Source organism: Corvus brachyrhynchos, unplaced genomic scaffold (assembly GCF_000691975.1).
Source record: "Corvus brachyrhynchos isolate BGI_N302 unplaced genomic scaffold, ASM69197v1 scaffold370, whole genome shotgun sequence".
Classification (NCBI taxonomy): domain Eukaryota; kingdom Metazoa; phylum Chordata; class Aves; order Passeriformes; family Corvidae; genus Corvus; species Corvus brachyrhynchos.
Genome location: NW_008235977.1, coordinates 599,994 through 625,831, shown reverse-complemented (window position 1 = coordinate 625,831; position 25,838 = coordinate 599,994). Strand labels below are relative to the sequence as shown.

General features: G+C 39.3%; 1 protein-coding gene across 2 annotated transcripts in view; it reads left to right on the top strand.

The window, feature by feature from the left end:
• The window catches only part of SPATS2L (spermatogenesis associated serine rich 2 like), a 79,090-nt gene that overhangs the window by 39,566 nt on the left and 13,686 nt on the right, over window positions 1-25,838 (top strand). For both annotated transcript variants that reach the window (XM_017728402.1, XM_008629864.2), the window contains exons 4-8: window positions 7,293-7,401; window positions 10,884-10,933; window positions 11,356-11,596; window positions 15,869-16,069; window positions 16,487-16,622. In XM_017728402.1, coding sequence (XP_017583891.1) covers window positions 7,293-7,401; window positions 10,884-10,933; window positions 11,356-11,596; window positions 15,869-16,069; window positions 16,487-16,622 — 737 coding nt within the window. The remainder of the gene's footprint in view (window positions 1-7,292; window positions 7,402-10,883; window positions 10,934-11,355; window positions 11,597-15,868; window positions 16,070-16,486; window positions 16,623-25,838) is intronic.

The window sequence follows — 25,838 nt, the reverse complement described above, 5'->3', positions numbered from 1 at the left end:
TAGGATTTAGAGTGGAAGGAATGGAAGTAGTACGTAAATTTAAAATCATACATTACAAAAGCAGATAGGTTCCAATCTGTGATTTCACTTTCTCCTTAAAGTTGACCTTTGCAGCTGTTCTTTGCCCACGTGTTGAAGTAGATGGACTGTTCAAAGACCAGAAAAGTTGATCAAAATGCACTTTTGTCACTTGATGACCCATTTAACTTGGGTTAAGGATATCACAGACTCATGTCTGTAAATGGTGCTGTCATCGCTCAAGCAGAACAGTTCTTACTAAGCCAAACTTTTCAGGAATCCTGAAATAACATATTAGAATGTCTGGCTTTCTATTTGATGGGTAAGAGTGAAATAATAAATCCATGACAAGTGCCTAAAGAAGTTTACTGCAGCAAGTAGAACTTTTTTGGGGCTTACTAGGAACAAATGATCAGAAGGTATCAGAGTGATGAACAGATCATGTAGCAGAAAGAGAGGTACAGACCTGCTCAAAGGGGGTATTAGCAGCATTTGTTCAGTTTGTCAGGATGAATTTAGTAAAGCTTCTGGGAAAATGTCTCCAATGTAAGAAATAACCTCCAAATGCAACCAAGTCAAATTGTATTCATGAAATATGTTTGTGTAGAAGTTCAAAACCTTTTAAAAAATTTTGCCATGAAGTGGTTTTAAAATGCATTTTCTTGCTTAATATAGCCAGGACATCTGCTAATGCTAAATTCCTAGATTATCGAAACCAGCAGTGTTCTGCAGGCAGCCCTTCTTCTTTGCTTCACTTGCAGGATTTGGGAGGAACTGGAGATGTAATGTAGCTGAATGATGTATATGTGTACATAAAAGTTTGCCACTGACATGGAGTGAAAATAAAGTAGGAAATGTCAGTGTTTCTTGATAACTATACTTATAAATTAATTTAGTTCTTAACTTAGAGAAAATCTGTTGATCTTAGCGTTTAGTACGAAGTGAAGGTGGATCTGCGTTAGTTTTCCTAACCAAGAATAAATAAGAATATTTCTGTCTAAGTGACCATAATAGTAACTTACTTCAAGGGGATTAGAGCAGCTGTGTTCAGGGGTTTCAGAACAGCCGTGAGCTTTCAGCAAAGAAGTTCAATTTGTCACTATGTCAGAAATACATAAACAAACTCTCTGAACCCCGGATATGTTACTTATTCACCAGAAACATCCTCTTTGAGATGATGCCAAGGGGGACCAGATGGAGCAGAGCAGCAAACAGGCAGTGATTGAGTCCGTGTTGTTACAGTTGCCTGGGAACCATTTGAAACTTGATAGAGAACGTAAAGGACTTAGAGGAATACACAGCACTGTCAGCTTGGTTCTGCATGTGGAATAGGTAATCTGGTGTCACAGCTTCCAGGCTGGCTCTGTTTCTTTTTGAGCTTGACTTACCCAGAAGATCTTGTGAGACGGGTGTTTGTGAGGACTTAAGAGTAAGCTACCACGAGAGGATAGAATTCAGTATCCTTTCCTGTGTGCTATATTCTTCAGGAGTAACCTGTTACTGATTCATTTAATATTTTTTTTAGGTGAGCCAAAAATTTGCCCCAAGTGAGATGTTTAACAGTAACCATCAGAAAAATAGTCAAGTATATCTGATCAGACCTTGGGGATTTTATTGTGAGGTAGAAGCTTATCTGAAGGGACTAGAAACCTTTTTCAGTTTTGATTCCACTTCTGGGCAGTCTTCAACATTTTTTGTAAGAGACAGATAAAAACATCCTCATGACTGTGGAATTCTGATCCTGATGAGACGTAATCTGGCTCAAATTGCAGCAAGCATTAGCATGACTTGAGCTCTGGATTGTGAGTTTAAGTGGAGGTGGACCTGCATTCTGTCTTTCATGTTCTTGACTGTATATAGTTTTTTTCAAGATCACAGATTTATATTTCAGATCTGTGATTGCTTGAAAGTAGCTTTTGTAAGCTGAAATTCTGAGAAAGTTTTCTTAGTAGTAAACAAAGTAATGTGCTTTCATGTTAGGCTACAGGAGGGAAAGCCCAGGAATTTAATTACTGTCAGTGACAGATTCTCAACTAATGCTGACATTAATAGCATTAATTATCTGTGTGGTTCTGAAGGTATGTTACTGAATTCTCTTGGTGTCCCAGAATGCTGTCTAGCATCCAGATGATGACAGAAGTTCACTGGGAATCTACACCAGATAAAAACAGGATGTTTCACAAAATAATGAAAATAATTGACTTCCTTGTAGTCTGTCTGGTAATGCTGTTTCTCCTATGATCAGGTTTCAGTAAGTAGAAAAAAACCTCTTTTCTCCCACATACATGGAAATCTAATAAAGTAGACTGCTGAGTTAGCTTTTGCAGACTGGCATTAATGCAGTACCATTGCATGGTAAGAGATTCTTTTTCTCTGGTACTTTCTTTCATCCTTTAGCATGCTAAATATTTTTTAAGGGAGTTTGTTGATGAGAAGTCATAAATATCAGATTATTCTAGTTGCATATTCTGTTGCTTACATATTGAGAAGAAGGATGTTCTTGCTGAGTTTGAGGACTATAAATTTAGAAATTTAGGAGTTATCTCCTGCCCTGGAATCATCCTGTCACAGCTGTAATAAAAATGACCTCTGTACAGTTTTTTTGGATAGGGAAGTGATGGACTTCTCTCAAGCAACTGGAGGTTTGTAAGTGGGTCAGATGTCTAGCTGTACTAGCACAAGGGCTGTTTTATCACCTGAGCTAGCAGGTGAACCAGAGAGGAACCAGCACACCTGGACTGCCTAGGTCCAGCTCACACTGAGCCCTTCTGTGTAAGTCCACCTTGTCATCTTATATTTGTCAAGCTTTCATGGAGCTTTGATATGCTTCTGTTCCTCACAGTCTGTGTTAGGTCTCTTATGACCTACAGCTAGAGAAGTGCATTTGTGTTAGGCTTATGCTGTCAGGAAGTTTCCTATCCCTCCCTTTGCCTTTTTCTTTTCTATCACTAGGTCCCTTTCCAGAAACAAATGGGACACATTTTGCATGGGAGCACAGAGCTGAGCTTCAGACCTAGAAATCTACACATTTGAAATCGGGGTTAAAGGACTAAGGGGTGTAGTATCAGGGACCTTGAAATTTGCATTTCTAGGTGAAAGTTGTCATATAGCCTGGTCTCCCTCCACATACCTTGTCCTCCTCCCAGAAGCACTGTCAGGTCACAATTTGAGTCTTGTAACCATGTGTCAGTAATTTCTGTCCAGAAATTGCTGACTTTTTCATTGCTGTGTGCAACAGTTCCAGTCTATTCTGGATTAAAACATTGGTCAAACAGTGCATATGTTGTACACCTGATGTCTGGCACACAGATCTTTGTCTTTGAAATTCCAGAAGAAATACAGTGACATGATGCCATTTTGTTCCTAAAAATTTACAAGACAAAATACTTTGTTTTAGAAGAAAACCTTCTGGGATCTCTGCTCTCTTGGAATTATGGGGTTATATCTACTTTTATTGTTTCTGAACTAAGATGGTTATATATATGTGTGTGTGTGTGTGTGTCTGTATTAATATTGATGTATCCTACTGCTTGCAAATTTTAGTTTTCATCTTCTCACCCACATAAATCACTGCACAAATCTGGAAAGGAGAAACACTAACTTGTAGGGATCATGGATATCACAGCATTCATACACAAGAGAAGCAGATTTTAAAAGTCTAAGCAACTTCTGATTTGGGATTTCCTGGGTCTTGGATGCTTTCCTTTGCAATCTGATGCTCTTTTCCTGAGGAATTATTTCATTAAACTTCTCATTTTTTTTATATTTTCCACATAGAAAGATAAACAAATGTATTTTTTGTACAACAGCCAACAAAAAATATTGTTGGGTTTTGGCAGTAGAACTGTTGAGCTTTACAGTATATTAATTCCCTAAATCAAAATTTTTAGTAGTCCAGCTAAACCAGGGCTGTGTCCACAGTGTTGTCATATGCTTCTTTTCTCTGTAATGTTGACCATTTTTCCTAAGATCATCATCTTGGTTTTTCTGGGTTATCTCCACAACTAGAATGTTTCCATAACCTTTTTGTATTTAATTATAGTACTAGTTGGATGAAGCACAGTTTAGCTTTTAATTCTGGTTTTTCTGTTAAGCAAAAAACTCTTAACAAAGGCTACACAGTGCAAACAGAAAGTCTTCAGTTGATTTTTTAGTCTAAAACATAGTCTGCTTGGTTGAGTTCTTGAGTGTCAATGTTCTCCAGCCCACAGATGTTCTTCTTGTCTGTAGGAAGTTTCCAAACTGCACTGTGGCAAGTTGCCTGACCCTCCAAGTGAGGTCTTAGCCTCACTTGGTTGTTTCCAGATGATTCTTGAGGCTTGCAGACCTTTCATAGCAAAGTAGGACCTAGAAGCTCTGTGAAATCCCTATGCTTATATTTAAAGTTGGTTAGAATACTCTAGATATTTCTTACTATTTTCCTGTAAGCAGTTACCACAAGGAGGTTATGCAATTTTGAGTAGGCAGAGAGATGATCCACATGATTGTGAAAGAAGAGGGGATTTTTTTGTGAGAATATGAAGATGTAATCCACATGGTGAAAATACTTGGGAGCTACCAGCTTGAATATAAAATGGACTGTAACTTGTGGCCTGCTCTACCTTAGTGTCTTTGCCAGCTTTTGTTACGGAGCCAACTCCGTTCACGCTTTTTGCAGGTTAATCACTAAATAGCATGCCTGTGCCCACAATCACTAGATTAATGACGCCGTTTTCCACTGCTTTCTCTGCATATCCTATTGATCTGTGTCAGTTTTCACTTGGCTGCCTGCAGTACATAGCAGAGTGCTATACTCACTTCCTTCCCTGTGCACGTACGTCAGCTGAAGAGAGAAACTTGAGCAGACAGGGGTTTTTCTGGATAGTTTCTGGCAACAACAGCCTCTGGGTCAAGCAGTCCACTTGTCAGCCTAGTCTGTATGAACTTCAACATGCAGTTACCCCTGTTGAGTAGATATTCTGAAGCAGCCTCTGTTGGCTGGGGACTGAGCTTGTGGGCAAGCCTGGTTCAGTCGTAGCATGGCAACGTTAGACAGACTATGAGACAGGCCTTTGGGAAAGGGTCCTTGGGAAGTAGACAAGCACTTTAACTCCACTGCCTTCTGAGTTATGGCTTTGGCCTGGACTGTCCAAGGCTAGACTTGCTATCTGAAAGGTGTTGTGGGCAAATGTAAAGCTGCAGAGAGGGGTGTGGTGGGATGATGGACAGGAACAGAATAAATCGTCCTAAGTAGCTGTACTGACATTGTGTGCTGAAGCCAAGTATGAGCCTTTTGTAGTTCTGAAGCTGAGTCCAGCGGGCATCAGGAATCTGAGCTATCCATCACTGTGCATTGAGAGAATCTGCCATGATTCCTGGTTTATGGAAGTATGCAGGACAGGGAAACACAGTGCTTGGGGAGGGGGGGTGAACATACTACAGTAAAATAGGATTTTTTTGGTCAAATCTGAGCACTTAAGTGTTCTCAATCACCTTTTGATATCTCCGTTGATGGAGACTCCATAGAGAGTCTCTTACTGGACAGCTTAGACAAGGTAGTGTGAATGCTTTTACTTACTGGACAGCTAAGACAAGGTAGTGTGAATGCTTTTGCCATGTGAGCCAGCCTAGTTCCCTTAAACAGCTCTATCTTCATGTATTACTTTTTCGCAATTATATTTCACAGTACAATAAAAAGACCACGCTGCTTCACAATTATCATGATGACACTGGGATGCAGTAAATAAAGTATGCCCTAATCAAGGATGTATTCCCACAGAAAGATGACAAAGGAGGGTGCCAGATAAACATTTGCAGGACAATAACAAGTTTCTGATTGTAAATACATGCTGGATGTCTTGACACAGAAGCTCATAAAGCTAATTTGGAACAGCTAAACTGGTTTGGCAGAGTCTCTCATTTTTTTTCAGAGTATTATCACAGGCTTTTGTTTTGTTAATTATGTTTAAATATTTTTATTTTTGGTCTGATCTTTATAGCCTTAAAATAAAATAGCAACAATGTTTCATATAACTATTTGTTTTCAGCTATAGTACATAGGGAAGAGAAAATAAATTATCAATGTGATTCCAGTAGGAATATTTTATTAAAACGTCATGAGTTGAATTCCATTTGGTATCAATGGATACTGACAATACAGCAATAGCAAATGCTGTGAAATTTAAGTATGGCATGCCAGAGTCATCTATGGCTGTAACGCCTCATCCATCAGCAGGTTCCTGAAGGAAGCATTTGGCATTGATGCCGTAGGTTTTAACTTTCATATTTTCAAATACTGCCTAGTGTGTAACTCTGAAGTTTCTTGTAGCCTGTTAACTTCTGCTCTCTCGTGCTAGGTAGACGTAACAAAGCCTCTCCAGGCCTGCTCTCCAAGGACACCCAGACTGTCCTAGGCCCAAAAAGTATAAACCAAAAGCCTCTAAAGGGGGGGGCAAGCTTGGGGAAATTACATCATTAACTGAAGCTTTAATTGGAGAATTAACCCTGATATGCAAATGAACCAAACTTATAAAAGTGTGAAGAACTTGTGACCCAGGGTCCATCTTGGGGTCCATCTTTGCAATAGCCTCTGGACTCCCCAGGGTGTACCTTTGAAGGCCCTTCAAATAGATACCTACCTTTATTCTCTTCTTCTTGTCTAGCCTCTGCTTTTAGGTGGCCACTTCAGGCATCAGCATCCCATTTGTTCAATCCTTTGTTCAGGATTTTGTTACATAAGCTTCCTGGTTACTTGTATATGGAACAGCGAACTGAAATTATGTTGAGTAGCCACTAGAACTTTTAAAAATAATATTGTTCTCTTTTAGCCTGTGACTGTTTTCATGCATATGACTGTTTTTCAGATGCCAAAAAACCACCAATCATAACTTTGATGTAGCAGGGCCATGCAAGAGCCTTGTTGCAGTTGTGTGCTCACTAAGTTTGTGTAGGTGATATGTGGAGACCCTTGGCAGCAAATAGAACATTTAGGAAAGAAGCATAAGGCCAAATTCTGTCAGTTGAATTAAGATAATTCTTCTGCTGTGACTGAGAGTAGGATTCATTTCCAGGATTACTGGCTACCAGTTTTGTGATATAGTGTCCTGAAGAAATTGCTTCATTATTTGCATGGCTGGGTAAGGATAGGATGGAGATTGCTTTGTACAGATACATTCCTATGCTTGTGAGCACGTCAGTGTAACAGGTATTTATATAAACATGCACTGGCACAGAGGTACCTTACAGTCTAAAGGAGTATGATAAATTCATATGTTACTGTCTTCTTTTACTTACAGATCAATGCAATCCGATCGATTGTTCCGAACAAAAGCAATAATGAGATAGTTCTGGTGTTGCAGCAATTTGATAACAATGTAGACAAGGCTGTTCAAGCTTTCATGGATGGTGAGTACAGTGTACCTTTTTCACTAATGCAGGAGGGATTCAATCACATGCCAAAGTATTCATTGTCTCTAGTGGCTCAAAATATATTCTGTAGTTCTTCTGAAATCTGATGTGTGGCACTTACTAATTATAAAAGAATTGATCCTCCTGTCTGCATCTTTGCTTCTTCACAGTACAAGACTGACATGGCTGTTCATCTGTTATACCTGACTTTGCCATTTTTGAAGCCATTCTTACTGCAGACCTCCTTCTTTATTTTGCGTGAAAGTTAATGCTTTTAAAGTAAAATGTCAGGAAGTTATTCGCTGTTGAAGATACAGTAACTAAGAACAATTTGGGATAGTTCTGAAGCAGATAACCAGGCCCCATAACCCATGAATTTGATGCATACATTGACATTCAAACCTCAATCTGAATTTTGCAAATAGCCTTGACATTTATAATGGCTGAACCAAGACTCCATTGAAAGTTCGAGCCATTTAAACCTGGATCCACGTTTGTGTTTTGCGTCATGAGACCATCTCTAATGAAAGGTCACTTGTATTTAAATAACGCTTTCCTCGTAAATATATAAAGTCAAGTATTTTGAACTTTCACCACAAGAATCTGTGAGAAACCCTTTGTGGAAGTAATGGCATACCATGAGCAAATCTTTTCAAAATCTCTGTAGCTTGTAAATGATACTAGAAGTTCAGTGGTCTCAAAGGGCCCTGTATATCTTAAAAATGACTCTTTTTTGCTATCTCAGCAAGTTGTTTAATTCATGCCTATTTTACTTCAGAATGTTTTTGGGTTTGGTTTGGAATAACTTACTAAAATGTATCAGCCAAAAAGCCTCATCATATACTAGGAATTACCCATATGCAAAAAGCAGATGCAAGCAAACTGGACTATTTATAAATGTATCGAAATTCTTCCATCAGATCTATATGGTTCTTTTTGATTCAGGCAGCTGCACAGACAGTTACATTCTGATGGATATATTGAAATTGCTTTTGTCTATGCACACACACAAAGAAAAAGGGAAGTGTGATACATCTAATTAACAATAATTTTGTTTTCCTGTAATGTATGTCCTGGGGAAGGTAGTGGAGGATTCTACCATGACTATTCAATAAGTTGCTTTCACTTTATTTTGTCTTAAGTTACCACTGCTTGCTTGTGGCTTATGAATTGTTTCCAATGGTTCCTCAAAAGGGGAGCTGCTTTCAGAGCTATGTGTCATCACCTGCTGTAAGGAAGAAACAGTGCAAACACAAGCCTTGGAGGAAGCACAATAAAGTCCTGAAGAAAAGCAAACTGTTGTACCTGAGTTCAGATGATCTTTGTTTGAACTTCACCAGTTCATGATTACTGTTCAGAAGTCTTTGTGAGGGAGTATTTGAAAACAGCTAATGTTTGTTTCTGTCTGAAAAGAGCACAAAATATACGTATCCATGCAGCTGCCACTGTGCGTAGAATGAGTAATTGAAATGTTTTTTTCAAATGAATGACAAAAATTGCTAAGATTGAAATAATACTTGCAGAGAAGTCCTGCAATGAAAAACATACGGGTGGCCATGCTGAATGGAAAGGTTGAGCCACCTCCATGCAGTGCTTCTCTCAGAGGTGCTGCTTGCTGAATCAAGAAATGTTCAAATTTAGTTTCCTATCTTGCTTCTTGGCAATTAGAGTGGCATTTAGGAGATGCCTCTGTTACGAATTTTATTCTATATGTGAAATTTGATTTAAATGAAAGGGGGTTCAAAAGTTTTATTTGCTATGCTAGTGTTTCCCTAATTAAGCATAATCAGAAGGTCTGTTCAGCTGCTTTGTAGATCTGTTCAAGAAAATATACTGGTGGGTTCAAAGGAGGGCTTTGGGGTTTGGACAGTTAGTGCATTTCCAATAGGAAGAAACAAAGGTTAGTTGGATGAATCCCTTAAGTAACTCAGCATGTATAGTATTCACAGGGAAGCTGAAGGAAGCAAAGACTCCACCAGCCAACAAGGGTGTTGGTTGCTACTGTGAAAACAGTAAACAAAGCTGTCACATGAAATCACATATTTTCAGCAGCATAGAGTAAAATGCGCAGCAAATGTTTATTACTTCATACAGAAACATGGTGCCTGTCAAAAGATGATATACCTTTAGGAGAGGGGATTGTACTTACATGTACATAAGTATGTGTGTAACTAAATATAAATATGCATATAGTTATACACTAAATTGAAGTTGCCTTAGCCTTCTATCTGCATTGTCATGTCATCTAGCAAATAAAACATGGCTTTGATGGATTCCATGCACATTTTTTCACAATTTAACAAATTCAGCTTAGCACTGCTAATAAGATCCATAATCTTTCCTATTGTGTGTGACAGGCTTACCAGATCATCTTGGATCTGGTTTATTGAGATAGAAAAGTAATTTTGGTACATCTGAAAACCTCACATGTCTTAGGCTGAATACAAGTTGTCAACTCACGGTGATCTGAAAACAGAAATTCTTCTTAATACTAGTATCAGGATTTCACTGAAAGGAGTGAGAAGAATGGCTGAGTAGGAAATCCACTTGGAAAGGCTAATAAATGAGTATTTACTACATTTGTGAAGGGATGGTAAAGTGATTATTCAATTCAAGCAGAAGACCTTTAACCTGATGGTGATTAAAAATGCTATTGTGGCAGATACTGCCATAGTAGTTTGGATGACAATTCAGACTGCATGAGCATCCATTTTCAGCTTTAGACTCCAGGAGAACAAAATGATGATGTTAACTAGAAGGAGAAGAGTTTTCTTCTAACATGGCAGCAGGCACTGGTCTGACCAAGGCTATGTCTGCTTTGTTCCATAAATTTATCTAAGCAACTCATTATGGCTGACAGGCAGAATTTCAAGTATAACTGTAATTACTTTTCAATATAATTTTTTACCATTCTTTTCTGCCCGGCCTAAGTTTACTGCATTTGTGTGATGCAGATTTTATGCAAGAGTCAACAGAATTACTCTTTTGGATGCTACTTAAGTATTTACTTTTTATGCTCTTATGTCTTCTGAGGATGACAGGTAACACGTAGAAAATACATGATAAAGATGCCAAAAATTTTTAAAACTTTCAGATGCTCTAGTGTCAGGGTGGATTATTTTGTGTGCTTAGTGTTCACTCTGGAGTGCTGAGATACTTTCCTTTTCAGGCAAGAGATTTGAGTGTTGATTTTTCTGGGTCTTATGCTAGTGCTTTAAGTTAGGCGCACAATTGCTTTGTGCAATGAAGTCCATAAAAAGCCAGTAGTGCCAAGTAGACCATCCACTGGAAGTAGTGTAATCAAAACAGGTAACTGAGAAGAAGAAAGGCAATAGTGTCCATTTTGTTCTCCCCACATAAGAGAATTCACAACAAATCGAAATGCTCCTCAGCCAGGAAACTAGGAACTGATCATGAACACACTAGTTCTTTCCCATAGCTGAGCTTTTGTTGAAATGTTTTATTTTTCTTTTATCTAGGCAGCGCAACTCAGGTTCTAAAGGAATGGAATATGACAGGGAAAAAGAAGGTAAGAACTTGCTCTTGAAAATCAAGGCATTTAAATCACTTATCAGCTGTCTGTGCTTGAACTGCAGTACTCTTGGTCAGTACTTGGCCTTTTCCAGCATAGGTGACTTCATTCACACCTGCAGACAGTACTTGAAAGCACATGTGTGTACTGCTTTTGATCCTGTTCCTCTGTCACTGTCTCACTAAGCCCAGTGTTCTGAGCGAACTTCTGGGACACCATGTGCATGTACCTGTGTGGGGGAGCCAGACCCTGGACAAGCACAGGACAAATCCCAAAACAGCTCATGTGCAGAAACACTTTTAATAAGAAATCCTGGATAGTCACAGCCACTTGCAGTGGCTCAATTTACTGATTGTATTTTGAGCTTATAGGATTTGCATTGAGTGATGTCTCTGTTCTTGCAATATTTCCCCATTTAGAACAATAGGAGAAAAAGAAGCAAATCTAAACAGCAGCAAGGCAATAAAGATCCTAAAAACAAGAATGGTGCACCTGAGAAGGCATGTCAAGAGCCTCAGCGAATAAATGACTGTCATGTGAATGGATGCCCTAAGGACAACTCTGGCCGTGGTTCTGCCAATCAGAAACTGGAAACCACTTCTCTTGACAACAAAGGCTCGGAATTTGCAGGGTCAGCACTGGACTGTCCAGAAATCAGAGGTCAGTTCATCTGACAGAGAGCACCTTCTCAACTGGCAGAAGCCAAGCCTTCTTTGGCATAAAGATCATGGTATTTTTATTGCCATGAAGATGTTGTAGAGATGTTTTTGTGAAAAAATAATGCACAGAACTCTTAAAAGTCACGCCAGTAGATTTGTATCTGCACACTATTCATCTTGCAATATGTTTCCTTGCAAAATGTCTTTCTTCTCCCAGAGACAGCCCAGCTGATACAGAATATTACAGGTTGACCTACAGAAGAATGCAGGGTTAGAAAATGGCTTGAGTATCAAATTGTTAACAAAAGGATAAGTCCCTTGTGTGGGGCAAAGATATTCGAACACTATGAGCTTGTGGTGTATTACTGGATTTCTTTATTGCTTAGTTCAAACTAGTCCATTTTTCGTTTTTCTCACCTTCCCTACATAGGCTAGCTACAGTAGATCTCCACTGGCTTTCCCTAGCCGGGAAGGGAGGGCCTTTGTGGTGTGGAAAGGCACTCTGATAGCCCTTTAGTACATCCTCTTAGTTTCTTGTGGGGTCTAGTTACCATTTCTGAAACCGGGAGGGGCAGTAACAGAGGAAGTTCTTCCTCACTGTGGTAAATACAGAGTTAGGATTATAGCAACATCAGTGGGAACAGACTTGCTCCTCTGGGGCAGAAGTTTTGTGAAAGCTTTTGCCTTCAAGTTCATAAAGCTCATATTTAATTGTTGTCAGTACTAGTAGTGTTCTTCCAGCTCTTCACATTTCAAGACATCTACCAGGCCTGGATTATTGCTGCTGTTAGTATTTTCTTCCTTCTTCCTATGTCTTAAGAACTTTCCTTGAAATCCCTTTTTCCATGGTTGCAAATACAGCTCTCAAACCCCATTTTAAAGGAATGTGCCAAAGTGATAATTGTCCTGAAATGAATTATCTGCTGCTTTCAGATGACTTTGGTGGTGCCAGCCTCTGGTCAATTAAATGAAGACTATGCAACCTGTAGCAGCCAAACAAACTACTTACCAAGAAATTTTGTCCTAATAATTTGATGCCTCGCAAAGGACCAGAGATGCACTCCCTGCCCTTGCTAGACTCCCACTTTACTTTGGATAAAATATTCTATAAGCCAGAAAATTCTGCATTTCTATAATACTAAAAGCATTTTTGCCACTTATTTTGCAAGACACAAACATTTGTGGTATAAATCAGACTTCTTAGAGTGGCATTTTTTGAAATGATATATGCATGAATAAAGATATATAGACTTAATTGCGTATGCATGGGGTGTGTTTTCTAGGGGGTAGAGAATGCAAGAAGAGTACCCATGCTGTTAGTGATTTTTTTCTGGGTCATTGGGATTGAGTCCTGCTTTTTTCTCCTTGAAACAGTTAAGACGTAGTTGTACATATAAAGGCCAAAAAGTATCTTGAAATTTTTCTTTGCTTTTGCAAGTGGCAAATGAGAAATTACCATAGCTTTTACAATTTTTTTTCAACTTATACACATCTGCCTTGTTTCAATAACAAGGGGAAGAGAGAGCTTTCCAAAAAAAGGACAGAAAAGAAAGGAAACAGAGAGAAAGGAAAACTTGTAACTTTAATATTCAAGTTTTCCTTACATAGTAAAATAATTTCCTGGCAAAATTTTTAGTAGAGAGAAGGAAAGAATTTCTTCTTAACTCAGTTGCACTAGTATCCTTTTCTTTGCAGTCAATATAATAACTACTTTCTTAGGGTCAATATTCATATTGTTACATTTGTGCGGAAGTGATCAGGATCCTTCAGGGGCCAGCAGCTGTGCCCTTGTGGTTTCTGAGCAAGTCATGCAGACTCTTCTAAAGCAGTATGAAACACTGAAGTGAGTCCAAAGTGCACCTGTTTCATACTGCTCTCTCTTGTGTTGTAATCTCCTTTGTATTATCCTTGTCTAGCTTGTTTGTTTGGTTCCTTCCCTATCAAATGAATGTTACTGTAGTCATTTCATCATCTCCTTCAGAGGCGTCACAGCTTAGAAGGATCATAGGTGTCTGTTTAGAGTCCCTAATACTTTCTTCCCCAGGAGGAACATGAGGTTGAAGCTTTGCTTATTCCAGCTCCAAGTCTGTGAGATTAGGGCTCCCAGAGCCATAAAATCCTGGCAGCCTGGAAGGGACTTCAGGAACCAGAAGGGAGGATGCAGCATTTCTCCATAGAAAATTAGGGGGGGGAAACATACAGCTGTTGCCTTTAGTTCAGGTCTGCTTATTTCTTGCCATTATTCCATCTTTCTTTTTCTTAGACATCTTTAGTTGCTGTTACCCTTTCTGTGCATGGCCTTGTAAAGAAGCAGTGTGAATGAACTGAAAGGGTATTTAGTGCTGCTTTGCCATGCTATTGCTTTTGCAGGGACCTGGGTGAAATCAGATCCTGATCTCTTCCCTACTTATTTTCCATGTAGGAAAATTTTTAATGAATCTTTCAAACTTCTGTTGATATCTCACGGGACTAATGGCTTTTTTCTTCTTTCAGCCAAAGAATCTATGAGGTTCACTTGATTTGAACTATGTTGGTCATCTTTCTGCTGGGTTTCAAAGTAGGTCGTGTAGTTTTGGGAGAAACAGAGTCAAAGTACATTGCAGACAAAAGATGATCAAGAAGTTTAATTTAGAGTATAATTGTTGTTCTAGGTGACTTTCTTTAGGCAAAAAGCTGTCAAGTTTGTAATTTTTCTTGACAAGTGTACCAAAGCTGCTAATTAAACACAGTAAAAACAATTATGCACTTTAACAACGAATTTCAAAAGATCCAACCTTACGGACAGAACCCAAAAGCCTTTCTTTATAGGTTAGCTGATAGAATGCTGGTTTCTAATTACTTCTTAGTTATTTAGCAAGGGCAGCCTCAACTGAGAGCAGAAAGCCTTGATTTATAAAGAATTTTCTGCCTGCATTAGTGTGAGATGCAGCCAGGGTTGAACAGGGTTAGTGGCAGTTCTCTCACAGGAGAATTTCTCACTGTGTGCAAGACTGGCATCAACATCGAACCTTTGACGTGTTCAGAGTGCTGCATTACTGGTGTTTCTTGCTTTCACAGATTCACAGGTTTCTTTGACTTCTTTCAATGCTTTCTTACATACTGTTTTATGCAAGATACCTTTTCTGTTTTCAGACTCACTTTTTAAAGCCCTTAAAAGCTGGTTTAAAATGTGAGCACTGATGTTCATCCTTGTTCCTCTGGTGTTACGTGATTGCCATGAAAACATATCAAGATGCACTTTACACCTGTCCTAATGCCCAGCCAGGGCACAAAGAAGTCACTAGTTGATACGCTGCACCTGTCCATGTGATAGCCCTCAATCCTAGCAGTGTTTATCCCATTCCATGGGCTGTAATCCAGCTGTTAATCTGACAAGTCTCTTTTCTCCAGACACCACACATCATCAGTTGAACAAAGTGGTGATTAAAAAGCATCTTCAGAATGAACAATCATTCATTCATCGAAGTGAGTACAAAGATTAGAAAAATGAGTTAACACAACAAACCATTTCCTGTGCTTGCTTCCTTAACTAAAATTCACAGTGGCAGTAACAGCTAGCCTTGCCTGTCAGTTTTCACAGTCATTCTTTGGCTGCTTGTTCCTCTGCTGTGATGCTGATATCTTAAATCCCTTTGGAGTCTTGGAAAGAGGAAACCAGGTTGTCTTGTGGCAGCCAAACAGGCTCAGGCATTGTTATCCCTCTGAAGCTGTGGAACCCAGGAGCCTAATCTTTGACATAGTTTCATTTCCTGCTTGGTTCCTCTTAGCAGCAGCTTTTGATAGAAATCTGTAGTCAGGCAAGGTAAGTATTTCAGGTAGGAATGTTTATTCAGTGCTTTTAAAACGTTAATAAAATTAGGAATATTTTTTGTGTGCTATGTATGTGTGTATATATATATCAACATTAAAGTCTCATGCTTTCCATAGAGGACTTCCTCTCTAGTTCTGATCTGAAATATTTGGGCAAATACTATAATTGATAGTATGCTTTTTATGTTACAATTTTTCATATTGGCATGAAAGAGTTGGGCTTTTTTAATTAGTTTTTCTTTTATACACTGTTGAAATATAGAAGTGTTCCAATTAGTGTTTAATTACCAAAACAGTTTCATTTGTTTTCATAGCTCTCTGAGGTTCTGGAGAATGTGTGCCAGTGAGAACACCCTATACACTATGAGTATATAGTCATAAAGTCATTCTGGCTTAACAGTAAGGCTTCATACCTTTCTTCATCTTTTAACTCCCTGTTTTCTTCCTTAATGCTTTCTTGCAGACAGAGAACGAGAACGCCAGAGGGCATCTGTGGAATTAAACCCAAAGACTATGAATGGAGTAGAACAGCCAGAGCCCCTTCAGTCATCAGTTCAACTCCAGTGTAACCTAGGCAGGCCAAAGTCAAAATCTTCCTCAGTTAAATCACCCAATGCGTCAACCCAACTTGAAACAAAGACAGATGACTCAGTCAAAAAAAGAGGTAAATTGGATCTCTGGTTGCTGTGCTCTGAGGTCATAAAATAGCTGAGGCCTCTAGGAAAAAAATTGTGAATTCATGTAAGTTAGAGATGTGTTGGAAAATAAGAGTAGAATTATAACAAAATGAGTAAAACTATTTATGGTCTACTTAACATCATATTAAACAAAATTTAAATAATTTGAACTAATAATGCATTTCTAATATTTATTTGATCTGGGGGATGCGTTTCAGCAAACATGTTTAGAAACCCAAGAGCACTAGGGAGGGACTATGGGAAGGTCGGATTTATGGACTTCAGTAGAAAAACCACTTCATCCTAATCTGGGAAAATAACATGTTGAACTATTCCTGGTGCCTCATTCAGAAAAACTAAAACCAACTTTATGATTTCCATGCAATTTTTGTTTTCTATTTTAGGGCCAAACATTGAAAAATCAGTAAAAGACTTGCAGCGTTGCACTGTTTCTCTAACCAGATATCGTGTGATGATCAAAGAGGAAGTGGATAATTCAGTGAAGAAGATCAAAGCTGCTTTTGCAGAATTACACAGCTGGTAGGTAAATCTGCTTCAGAGATCCATAGCTCCACCTAGAAATGGGACTAATTAAGCCACTGGCATGAGTGGGGAGGAGTCACTTACACCCTCTTTGTTTGCAGCATTTGGTTTCATAAAAAAAACCAACATGGTGCCATTAGGTAATGACACTCGTCACCAACCAGGAAGTAATGTATGCATTTATTGTATACATACATAAAGTGCTTTGAAAAAAAACTTAGGTTTTTTTACTCCTAAATTATCCATCTTGACCTAATTCTTCTGTATCAGATTCAGTGGCAACATATATGAGCAAATGAAAGCTATTCTAAGTATCCTGTCTGGGATTTTCTGAAGTCTCTTTTACCTTCTTTAAATCTCCTCTTTCTGTACTGCATCTTTGATCTTATCTTCTCTGGTAGACAGTCCTTTACTGTCTCTTCATGTCCCATCACCTTTGCTTCTTATCCTACCATTGTTCTCTTAACTTTCCCTCATAGTTTCTTCTAAGCTTCCCATACATCATTTTATTTCCAATTCACATCTCTAGTTCATTCTTTTCCCTCACTCTTTTATGTCTTTAATCTGTTTTTTCCATTATAATTTTGAATACTCCTAATCTTCAGCATGTATACCTATGCCCTTTGAAAAGTTATGGCAGAAATAATTGCTGTAGTAGCAAGCTGCATGTTTGTTATATTCTTGTCATAGAAAAGTTATTTTCTGCTTTGAGTTTCACTCGGCCTTGGTTAAGCATAGATGTCATAAAAAACCTATGCATTAGACAGTGTTGAAGTAAATAGAAGAAATCTATTAAAGAAATAGACTAAATCTGTTAAAATGTACAATACTTGGTTACAAATCACAGAAGAGTGAAAAACCTTTCTCCTTTAATTCATCCACAGTATTTGTCAGTATTTTTATGACCGTATTTTATAAAAGAGCAGTAGTATTGGCAGGAGTTCGTTAACTTTAGACTTCGGTGGTGTATTCAATGGCTTCAAAGAGGCATCTAAAGTAACTTTAGGGCCACTTGGGCTCCCGTCTGTATGGGCAAAAAATCCAAGTGCTACTGAGCTGATTTTGGGGAGGTTTCTGTTTCACTGAGCCCCCAGTGTACTTTACTGTATGGCAGGGAGAGCTACATTTCTGTCTCTCCAGTGAATATGAGCTGTGATCACCAGTTGTACTAAACTGCGTTAAACATTGTCAGGATTGTTCTGGAGCCATCACAGTGATTTTTGCTTATGAACTTAAATGTAGTAATAAGATTGTTAAGATGGAAAAATTGAGCAAAGTTCATCAACTTCTTGCACCATTTTTTGGTAGTTCTCTGAGGGGACCTTTCCTCTGAGAAAACTATAGTTGGATTTCATTTGCTGTGTAGTTACACTCACTTTTTTTATTTTTGGTAGCAGTGTTAAAAATACCTTACATCACGTCTCACCTTGGTTGCAGGCAGTCACAGGCAATTCAGTCTTTAAGCAGTTGTCACTCTGGTCATGGAACAGACTTAGAATTCTGTCATGATCTAAAAGTGCAGGGAGGTAGTAAGTTCAGAACTGAATTGCTTCATTTTTCATGTACTCATATTTTAGCTTGAAAAACAGTGAAGTGTATTGCCTAATACAAAAATACCCCAAAAGAGTCTGTAAATGCAAGTACTTAAAATGATGAAAATAGCCTGGACAACATTTTAATAGGCTTCATTTCATTTTGCCTCCTACCAGCTTCAGTGCCTAAATTATTGAAGTGGAGTCTGCTGGAAGCTCTAGAATGTAACAGATCTGTGGTCTGAATATTTGTGCCTCAGCATAACATTGCAACGAGGACAGCACAATGTCAGGAGATGATTATGGAAATCTCAGTGCTGGCTTTGTTGCTTTTGGCAGCTCATAAGTCTAACATTTAGGTTTTTCTTCAAATGAATGAAGGGGATTTTTTGGTTAAGCAGTAAACTGCATGACTTAACACCTTCTTTGCTAAAATTAAAGAGAGGTTTGTGATATTTCATATGATCTTGTGGCCTAAACCTTGAGAAAGATGGGCACAGCTGTTTTAATGCCTTGTTTCCAAAAACTCCCTGACAACTGCTGTAGATTTACTGAATTTGGGTAGAAATCACCCGAGCCAGTGATACATACAGCTTCAGACCTCGTACAGGGATCACATCATATTCCTGAGCTGCACAGCTTAGTGGGTGTTATTTACATGGGAGTTTTCTTGCTCCAGAACTGAACAAAATATCCCTAGTGCTAGCAGGAGAATAAGGTATTGAGTGAACATATTTATTACCCTCCTTGGGCATGGAGTTTCACTGTGACACAGTCAACTTGTCTGTCATGGAAAAATTAAGGAATTCAGCTAATTGTCACTCACAGAATGCTATGGAGTAACCAAAGCAAGGGCATGCTGTCAGGTCCCCATTGTGGTAGTGGTTCAAAAGCTTTTTCCAAGTTCCTCTCCCAGTTGCTGCTGGAGTGTGGACTGGTTGAGATGGACAGCAGATACAACAGCCACCAAGTGCTGTCTGTGTTTGGAACTGCCAGGAATACTGGAATGGGCTCAATACTGTAACCCCTTCCTGTTACACACAGCTGTCACCACCTAAAGGGTTTTAGTGAAGCTAAATGAAGTCAGAAGCTTTTATCTTGCATTGCAGCTGAATGCTGAAACACATATTTAGTTTGTCTCTTTTGGGTTTATTTTTCTTCCTTTGGTAATAGGATAAAAGACCACTTTTGTGTCCTTTTTTGCATTTACTGTCAAGGTCAGAATCAAAACTGCATTGCAAGAGTCAGTAATATTTTTGACTTTCTCATGATCTGTTTTGGTTTTCTAAATCTTTTCATGATTTTACCAATCACAGAAAGAATGAAGCATGCAAAGATAATAGCATGTATCTTCCTCCTACCTCCAGACAGTAAATGAAACCATTATCATGGAGGGAAATGAATAGCACATGTGGCCTAAGACGTCCTGAAGCTTCGGCAGAAAGATTCACAAGAACTTTTCCTTTTAGCAGCAGAAACTATTGAGTGATAGCTGCCAGTGAAACTCCATGTTTCTCTCCAGCTCAGTATTTCACAGCTTGACCTAACCAATGAAGGGAAGTTACTTCTGAACATGTTCAGTAGGTATGCTATGCTGCTGTGTAAAAAGTCACTTACCTGGCAAAATAGTGCACACCCTCCCACAATCTGAAAAACAGTGCTAGGGAGCAGATGTGCTGTGAACTGCTGTAAAAGCTTGGCAGAAAAATGCAATGCTTACTTCAGTTTTGACTTTCTAGTAAAATGGGGCTAATAACGGTCCCAGAAGGATGTTTATTTAAAAACACTGCATTGGGCTCACATCCTCTTTCTTAAAGAGCCTCACTAAGTTTCTGCTAACTGGAGTAATTCTCTGTGTGCTCAGAAGAAGTGATAACAGCTTGCATTTATTCAGCTCTCTTCATGCCAGAAGACACTAGAGCATTTTACAAGCCATGGGCTGGACCAGGCAGGGCACTTTGCACCACAGGAAGTCTTTTACAGTCTCATGTGGATTGTGCTCCTGCTGTGATCCAGCACTCTGGTCACCCCTGCTCTTGCTGGGCTGTGACATTGCTTTCCCAAGGTTATGAGAGCACTTAGCAAAGCAAGCTGAGGGGGCAGTGTTCCTCAGGCTCACATGAGCCTGCAAATTAGGAGCAAAATCTTCCTGATAGTACTCCTTGATCCAGAATTTCTCCTCATTGCATTCAGCTTTGGTGTATGGTTTTCAGGAATACCTTTGTGTGAGTGAGAATATAAGGTCCTCCCCTTACGACTAGGATATAAAATATATTAGAGCATAGCCGTGTCTCACAGTAGTGTAGAGGACAGAAAAGGCAGCTACCAAAGTCCTTAAGTTGCAGGGGAGGGTCAGAAAAGCTAAGTGAACTCTCCTCTCACTAGAGTGCACTTGAAACATTTGTTGCCAAGCTTAAAACCTACATGTGTTAACTGTGTTCTCACTTCTTTTCCACCAAGAGACGGAATAACCATCCTGGAGATAAAAGGAGAGCCCCAGGAAATCTGAGTGAAATGTGTAGAGCACAAAAGGAGCCACCATTCCCTGTAACACCTCTTGCCAGAAAATAATTTTCACGTATTGGGCATTCATACAGTCATATGGAAAACTCAAAGGAAACATCTGCTACTTGCCCATATGGTCTGCTGCTAGCCACAAATAGTCTGTAGAAAGTAGTAAGATTCAGGTTTAATTACACTGCATGCAGAACTGAACCACATAAATACAAGCATCTTTACTCTTTTCTAACATGTTGGTATGTCCAGTGCTTTGTTAAGAGCATGAAAATCAACACAAATGAATTTTTGGAGTGAGGAAAAAGCAGTTGAAAGCTTTACCATAGGCTAGATAAAAAATTGATTCTGACATAATGCTGGGAAAATGGAGTTTGGCAAAACTGACAATTTAAAAATATATTAAAATAGATTCAGGGTAACAATTAGAAAGCAGGTGCTCTATGTTTGCGGAAAATCAAGCAGTTTTTATATTGATTTCTAAGTTAAGGCACAGGAGGGGTTGAATGGGGGAAGAAATAATCTAAAAGAACATAATTATGTCTGTACTTAGATAGTTGTCTGTACTGACTCAGTGTGGGGTGCTGAGCAGTGCTGCCAGTGTTCACAGCTGTAGAACAGTGAGAACACAGTTGCCCCTTTCTGGGACCCTTACTTGGCAAACTGTAAAGATGATGGTTTTCTGTCACCCATAGCCCAGAATCAGTGGCACCAGATGAGAGCTGCCTGTTTGTGATGTGGTAGTTTGGAGATGGGCAGGTGGCTGGAAAGGCCAGAACTAGTATTGCTTTACACTGAACAGAGTTCCTGTACTGTTTTTCTCTCCATTTACTGGCAGTTCTTATGAGGTTTCTGTCTGTCTGACAGCCGACCTTTGGTAGTCCTTATGCCTCTAAAGTCCAGGTTTTCAAATCCTCTTGCAGTTTGTTGTGATATTTGTTTGCCCATCAGTCACACGATCCAGTCCTTAACCTTGTCAGCACAGAGAAGATAAAAACAGTCTGCTTGCATTCAGGTTTCCTTGGCCCCACTGGGTGTTCAGGTACCTTCAAAGATCAGTGCTTTGACCAAGGCCCCTGGGCCCTGCCCCTGCTGCCTGGGGAGTCTGGGGGAACCTGATCCCACAGCTCTGGCCTCAGGCTGGGTACTTGCCTGGAGAGCTGCAGCACTGGGAGAGGGGCTTGTGCTGGCATTCTCCTCACCTCCTCCAGCAGTCTGGGATCACCCTTGCTGTGCATTAGTGGAGAGAACAGACAGAGCTCATGAAACTGGGGGGAGTTAGGTTTCAATGAGATACTTAAGTCCTCCTTCTGCCCCCTTTGTCTTTTACAATTACTTGCTTCATCCTGGTGTTTTTTAACAAGTTTGTGAAAATAGATTAAAGAGGTGAAATTCAGAGCTGGATTACATTGGTTTTTAGCTGTTGTCCATATTTTATGTCCTTGTGTCTCCCCTCTTCCCTCCCAGTCATTCATAGATGTGTTTGTCATCCTCAGTAAAAAACAGAACACACTGGTTTTGAGGCTGTGCAGGTAGACTATTGCTTTTGTGCATGTCATTGTGGATGAAAAGTGAGTATCTCCTTTCTGATCTCAGTGTTGTCAGACTAATGAGAAATCTAGCTTACTAAACACAACAAGGGAATAATTATCTTGAAAATTTCAACTGATGTTGCACCAAAAAGCCAGACTCTTCTTTCTTCGAGGCCACTTTCTGATGTGCTTTTGGGAAAGTTGCCTCTTTTCTGTAGCAGGAGCTCAACAACTGTCTCCTCCTTGCTGGAGTGTGTTTAGGCTAAAATATATAAAACCAGTAAGGTATTCAGATACCTCAGGAGTCAGATCAGAACTGAAACTCAAATAGGAAAGAAATACTTCACAAGTTCATGTAAAAATGTGCGGGATGCTAACAAGCTGTGGTGCAACTCATACTCACCGTTGTTAAAACTGCCAAATTGTGAGATGATGCCTTCATTTCTAAATAACTAAAATTTAGAAATGTTCTTTCAGGAAAAGGTTTTCCATGTCAGTTTTTAGCTTAAACAGGTTTTTGTGGTGAGGCAACAAATTTCTCATTCTTTGTAAAGAGATCTTAAAAGAAAATTGCAAATAGACCTTTAATTATGGCTGCTGAAGAGAGCAATGTTAGTGAAGGTAGATAAAAAATTACACAAAATAAACTTGAATAACTAAAAGCCTTTGGGTATTTTCAGTTCTGCTAGATTGTACTCTGCAGAGGAAAGGATTTCAGTGAAATTGATTTATGCTGTCTTTTGTTTATCTTCTTATTGTCAGACTGTACTAGTGATCAGAATGAAAATTCATGTAATCTGGTTTGCTGTGTAAACATCGTGCATATGCTAATATGGGGATCAAATAACCTTCAAGCATTGTGAACATTTAAATAATATTGAGCTAATACTGGAAGAATATAATCTACTGAAACATTGCAAAATACGTAGTGTAACAGCTTTTCCTAGAAGATATTTTCTACAATATATATATTTCCTATTAATATAAAGGAAACTTGAAGTATCATTTCTCCAATTACAAAATAGCTTGGCTAGGCAGTAATCCTTTAACACTTGTAATCACCTAGTACAGGTGATTGGGCTTTATATTTACATTGTCATCACATCATTCTATCTCCTTATGCCAAAAGTTTGACAGGGACAGTTCTAGTTTTTGGATTGAGGTGCAGGATTCTTTTGTGAAATACACAATTGGATTAGAGGTTCTTACCAGTTGTCTTTTCACACTGCTTATGGGTCTAATATTTTTATGATAGACGGGAAGTATGTACAAGAAAAAGAGCATAATACTTAAAGACCAATGTAGAGCTTATCAGGACCATCTCATGAATTTGCATGTAACATCAGCTCAAATGTAGCAGAGACAGTAACAGTACTAACATCCCTCAAACTTGCTTGAGCTTGTCAGCAGCTTGTCAATCAGTACAACTTCAGGGAGCTACTGGGGTCTGTTCCAAAGTGTTGACAGAGCAACATCACTGGAGTATCTTGTATTTTTGTTGATGCCTAAGCTGTCAGACTCCAATAGTGTCTAACTACTCAAACTCCCTTCCTTATGAAAAAAGGGCTCAAATTGTACTTCAGTGTTCAGCAGCTCTCCAGCTGAACCAGCCCCCAGAGGATGCCCATGAAAAAATAGCTCTTCTTCTTCTGGATGAAGAGCCCTGCTGCAGTTATTCAGGATGCCACAGCTGACACTGTCTTCCTCAGTCTCCAGAACAACAGTCATTCTCAAACTGTGCACAAAGCTGGTTCAGGGAAGAGTAAAGCTTATTAAATGCTCAAAGGAGAAAATTGGCATTTTGAGGGGTTTAACAGGGTTATGAAAGGACTCATTCGAATTACACTTAACAGTAACCTCGGTGCCATGCAGCTGGGGCTTACCTTTGTGAGCTGTGTCAGCATGTTTGCCTCCATGTCAGCTTGGTCTTTTTATTTCCCCATCTCTTCAGGCACAATAGGTTGGTTTGTCATAATGCCTAGAAGAGGCAGAAGGAAAGAGAAGATTCTGGTCATCTGGAACCCTTGTGATTCTCATCAGTAAAGCTATAAATCAGCCAGCCTGGCACCCTGAAGCAGCTTTTCTCAAGAGGCACTAATAACTTTAATCATTTTAGTGGGATTTGGAGGTATTGCAGCTGACTGAAAATATCTTTTCTTTTTCACTGTGCAAATACTAAATTTCATGCAGTAAACTAGAGGAAGATTAATTTGTTTCCACTAATGTCAGAACAAATTCTGAATTTGTTCTGAGTATGAAACTGTGAAATGAGGCAGCTGTCAGCATAATTTGCCCCTATCATTGCTGTGCCAGCAGCTCATTGTAGTTTGGCATTTGCAGCTCTTTTGCCATTGTACACTAGTGTGAATCCTGCCAGCCTGTGTAAGGCCAGGCATGAGTACTGTTCATTTGACCAGGAACAGGGCACTTAAGTTTTTGCCCTCAAAATCACTTCAGCAAAATGATTCCTAGAGAGCTGCTGTCTCTCCTGCTGCGTTTCATATCTCTACAGCACAAGCATTGGCTGTGTCTCATTTGCATGCCCTCCATGTTAAGCCTCTGCTTTGCCATGTCCCCTCAACAAAATTGTCTCCTTCCTGAGCCTTGCTTCAAAATTTCACCTGGATATTAAGCTCAAAGAGTGCTAAATCCTGTGCTCCAAACTGCAGATACCTGTGGTGAACAGTGATATGATGCTGATAGCTCAAGTTTGGTACCTAGGTCATGATCCTGAAAACGTGAGGGGTGAGGAAAGGAAGAATCAGTCCTTTCAGGAGCCTGGTGTGGTGAAGGGAGACAGAAAAGAAAGGGATAAAAATGTTACTCTGTTTTTTTCTGTATCATCAGTCATGGAGATAAGACTCAGTTGATTCAGAGCTATCTTGAGTCTGGTCAGTGAAGGAGGGAATTGAGTCCCAGTGCTTGGTCTACTACAGCAGGGGAACCTGTGGACTGATGATTAGGGCATGGATTCAGCTACATTCAAAGAAAGAAGTGGTTCTGAGTTGTGTGTTTGTCGCCAGAGTCTCAAATGGTATGTGGGAATATATTCAGGTGTTGATACTGATACTGAAGGTAAGGAGATTTTTAGTGCTCAGAGTAATCAGAAAAAATTGACAAGATTATGAACTCTCCAGAACATCAGCTAAAGTAGTATGTCCATGATTTTAAACCCAGTTCCAAACATCTATAGAAAACCCAAGAGAACGTAAACTAGAGAGGAAGGAATTAGCAGAATGTTTTCCCTCAGGTGTCTTTAGATCTGAAATGCATTCTGTTCCTTCCTCTGCTAGAGCTCAAATCTGGTTATACCTGAGTGTGCAGAAAGTTCCTGTAGCACTCAGTATCCAGTTCTCCACAGCATACCAATGGCTATAGGCTGTGCACTGGAGTGTACCAGCTTGATACAACATTTTAGTGTCAAATGGACACTAAGAAGCATTAAAAGAAAATGCTTTCCCAGGAGGTATTGCTGAGCTGAGCTCGGAGCAGTTCTCAATAACATTTTTGCTGTGGTCTAATCACGATCACTGTATTAAGGCTGAGTAGGGCATTTTTCCAGAAAATACATTAAAAATGGTTGAACTCCTAAGTTAAGGAGCTGTTCAGTTTAAGTGACTGTGGGACCTTTATGT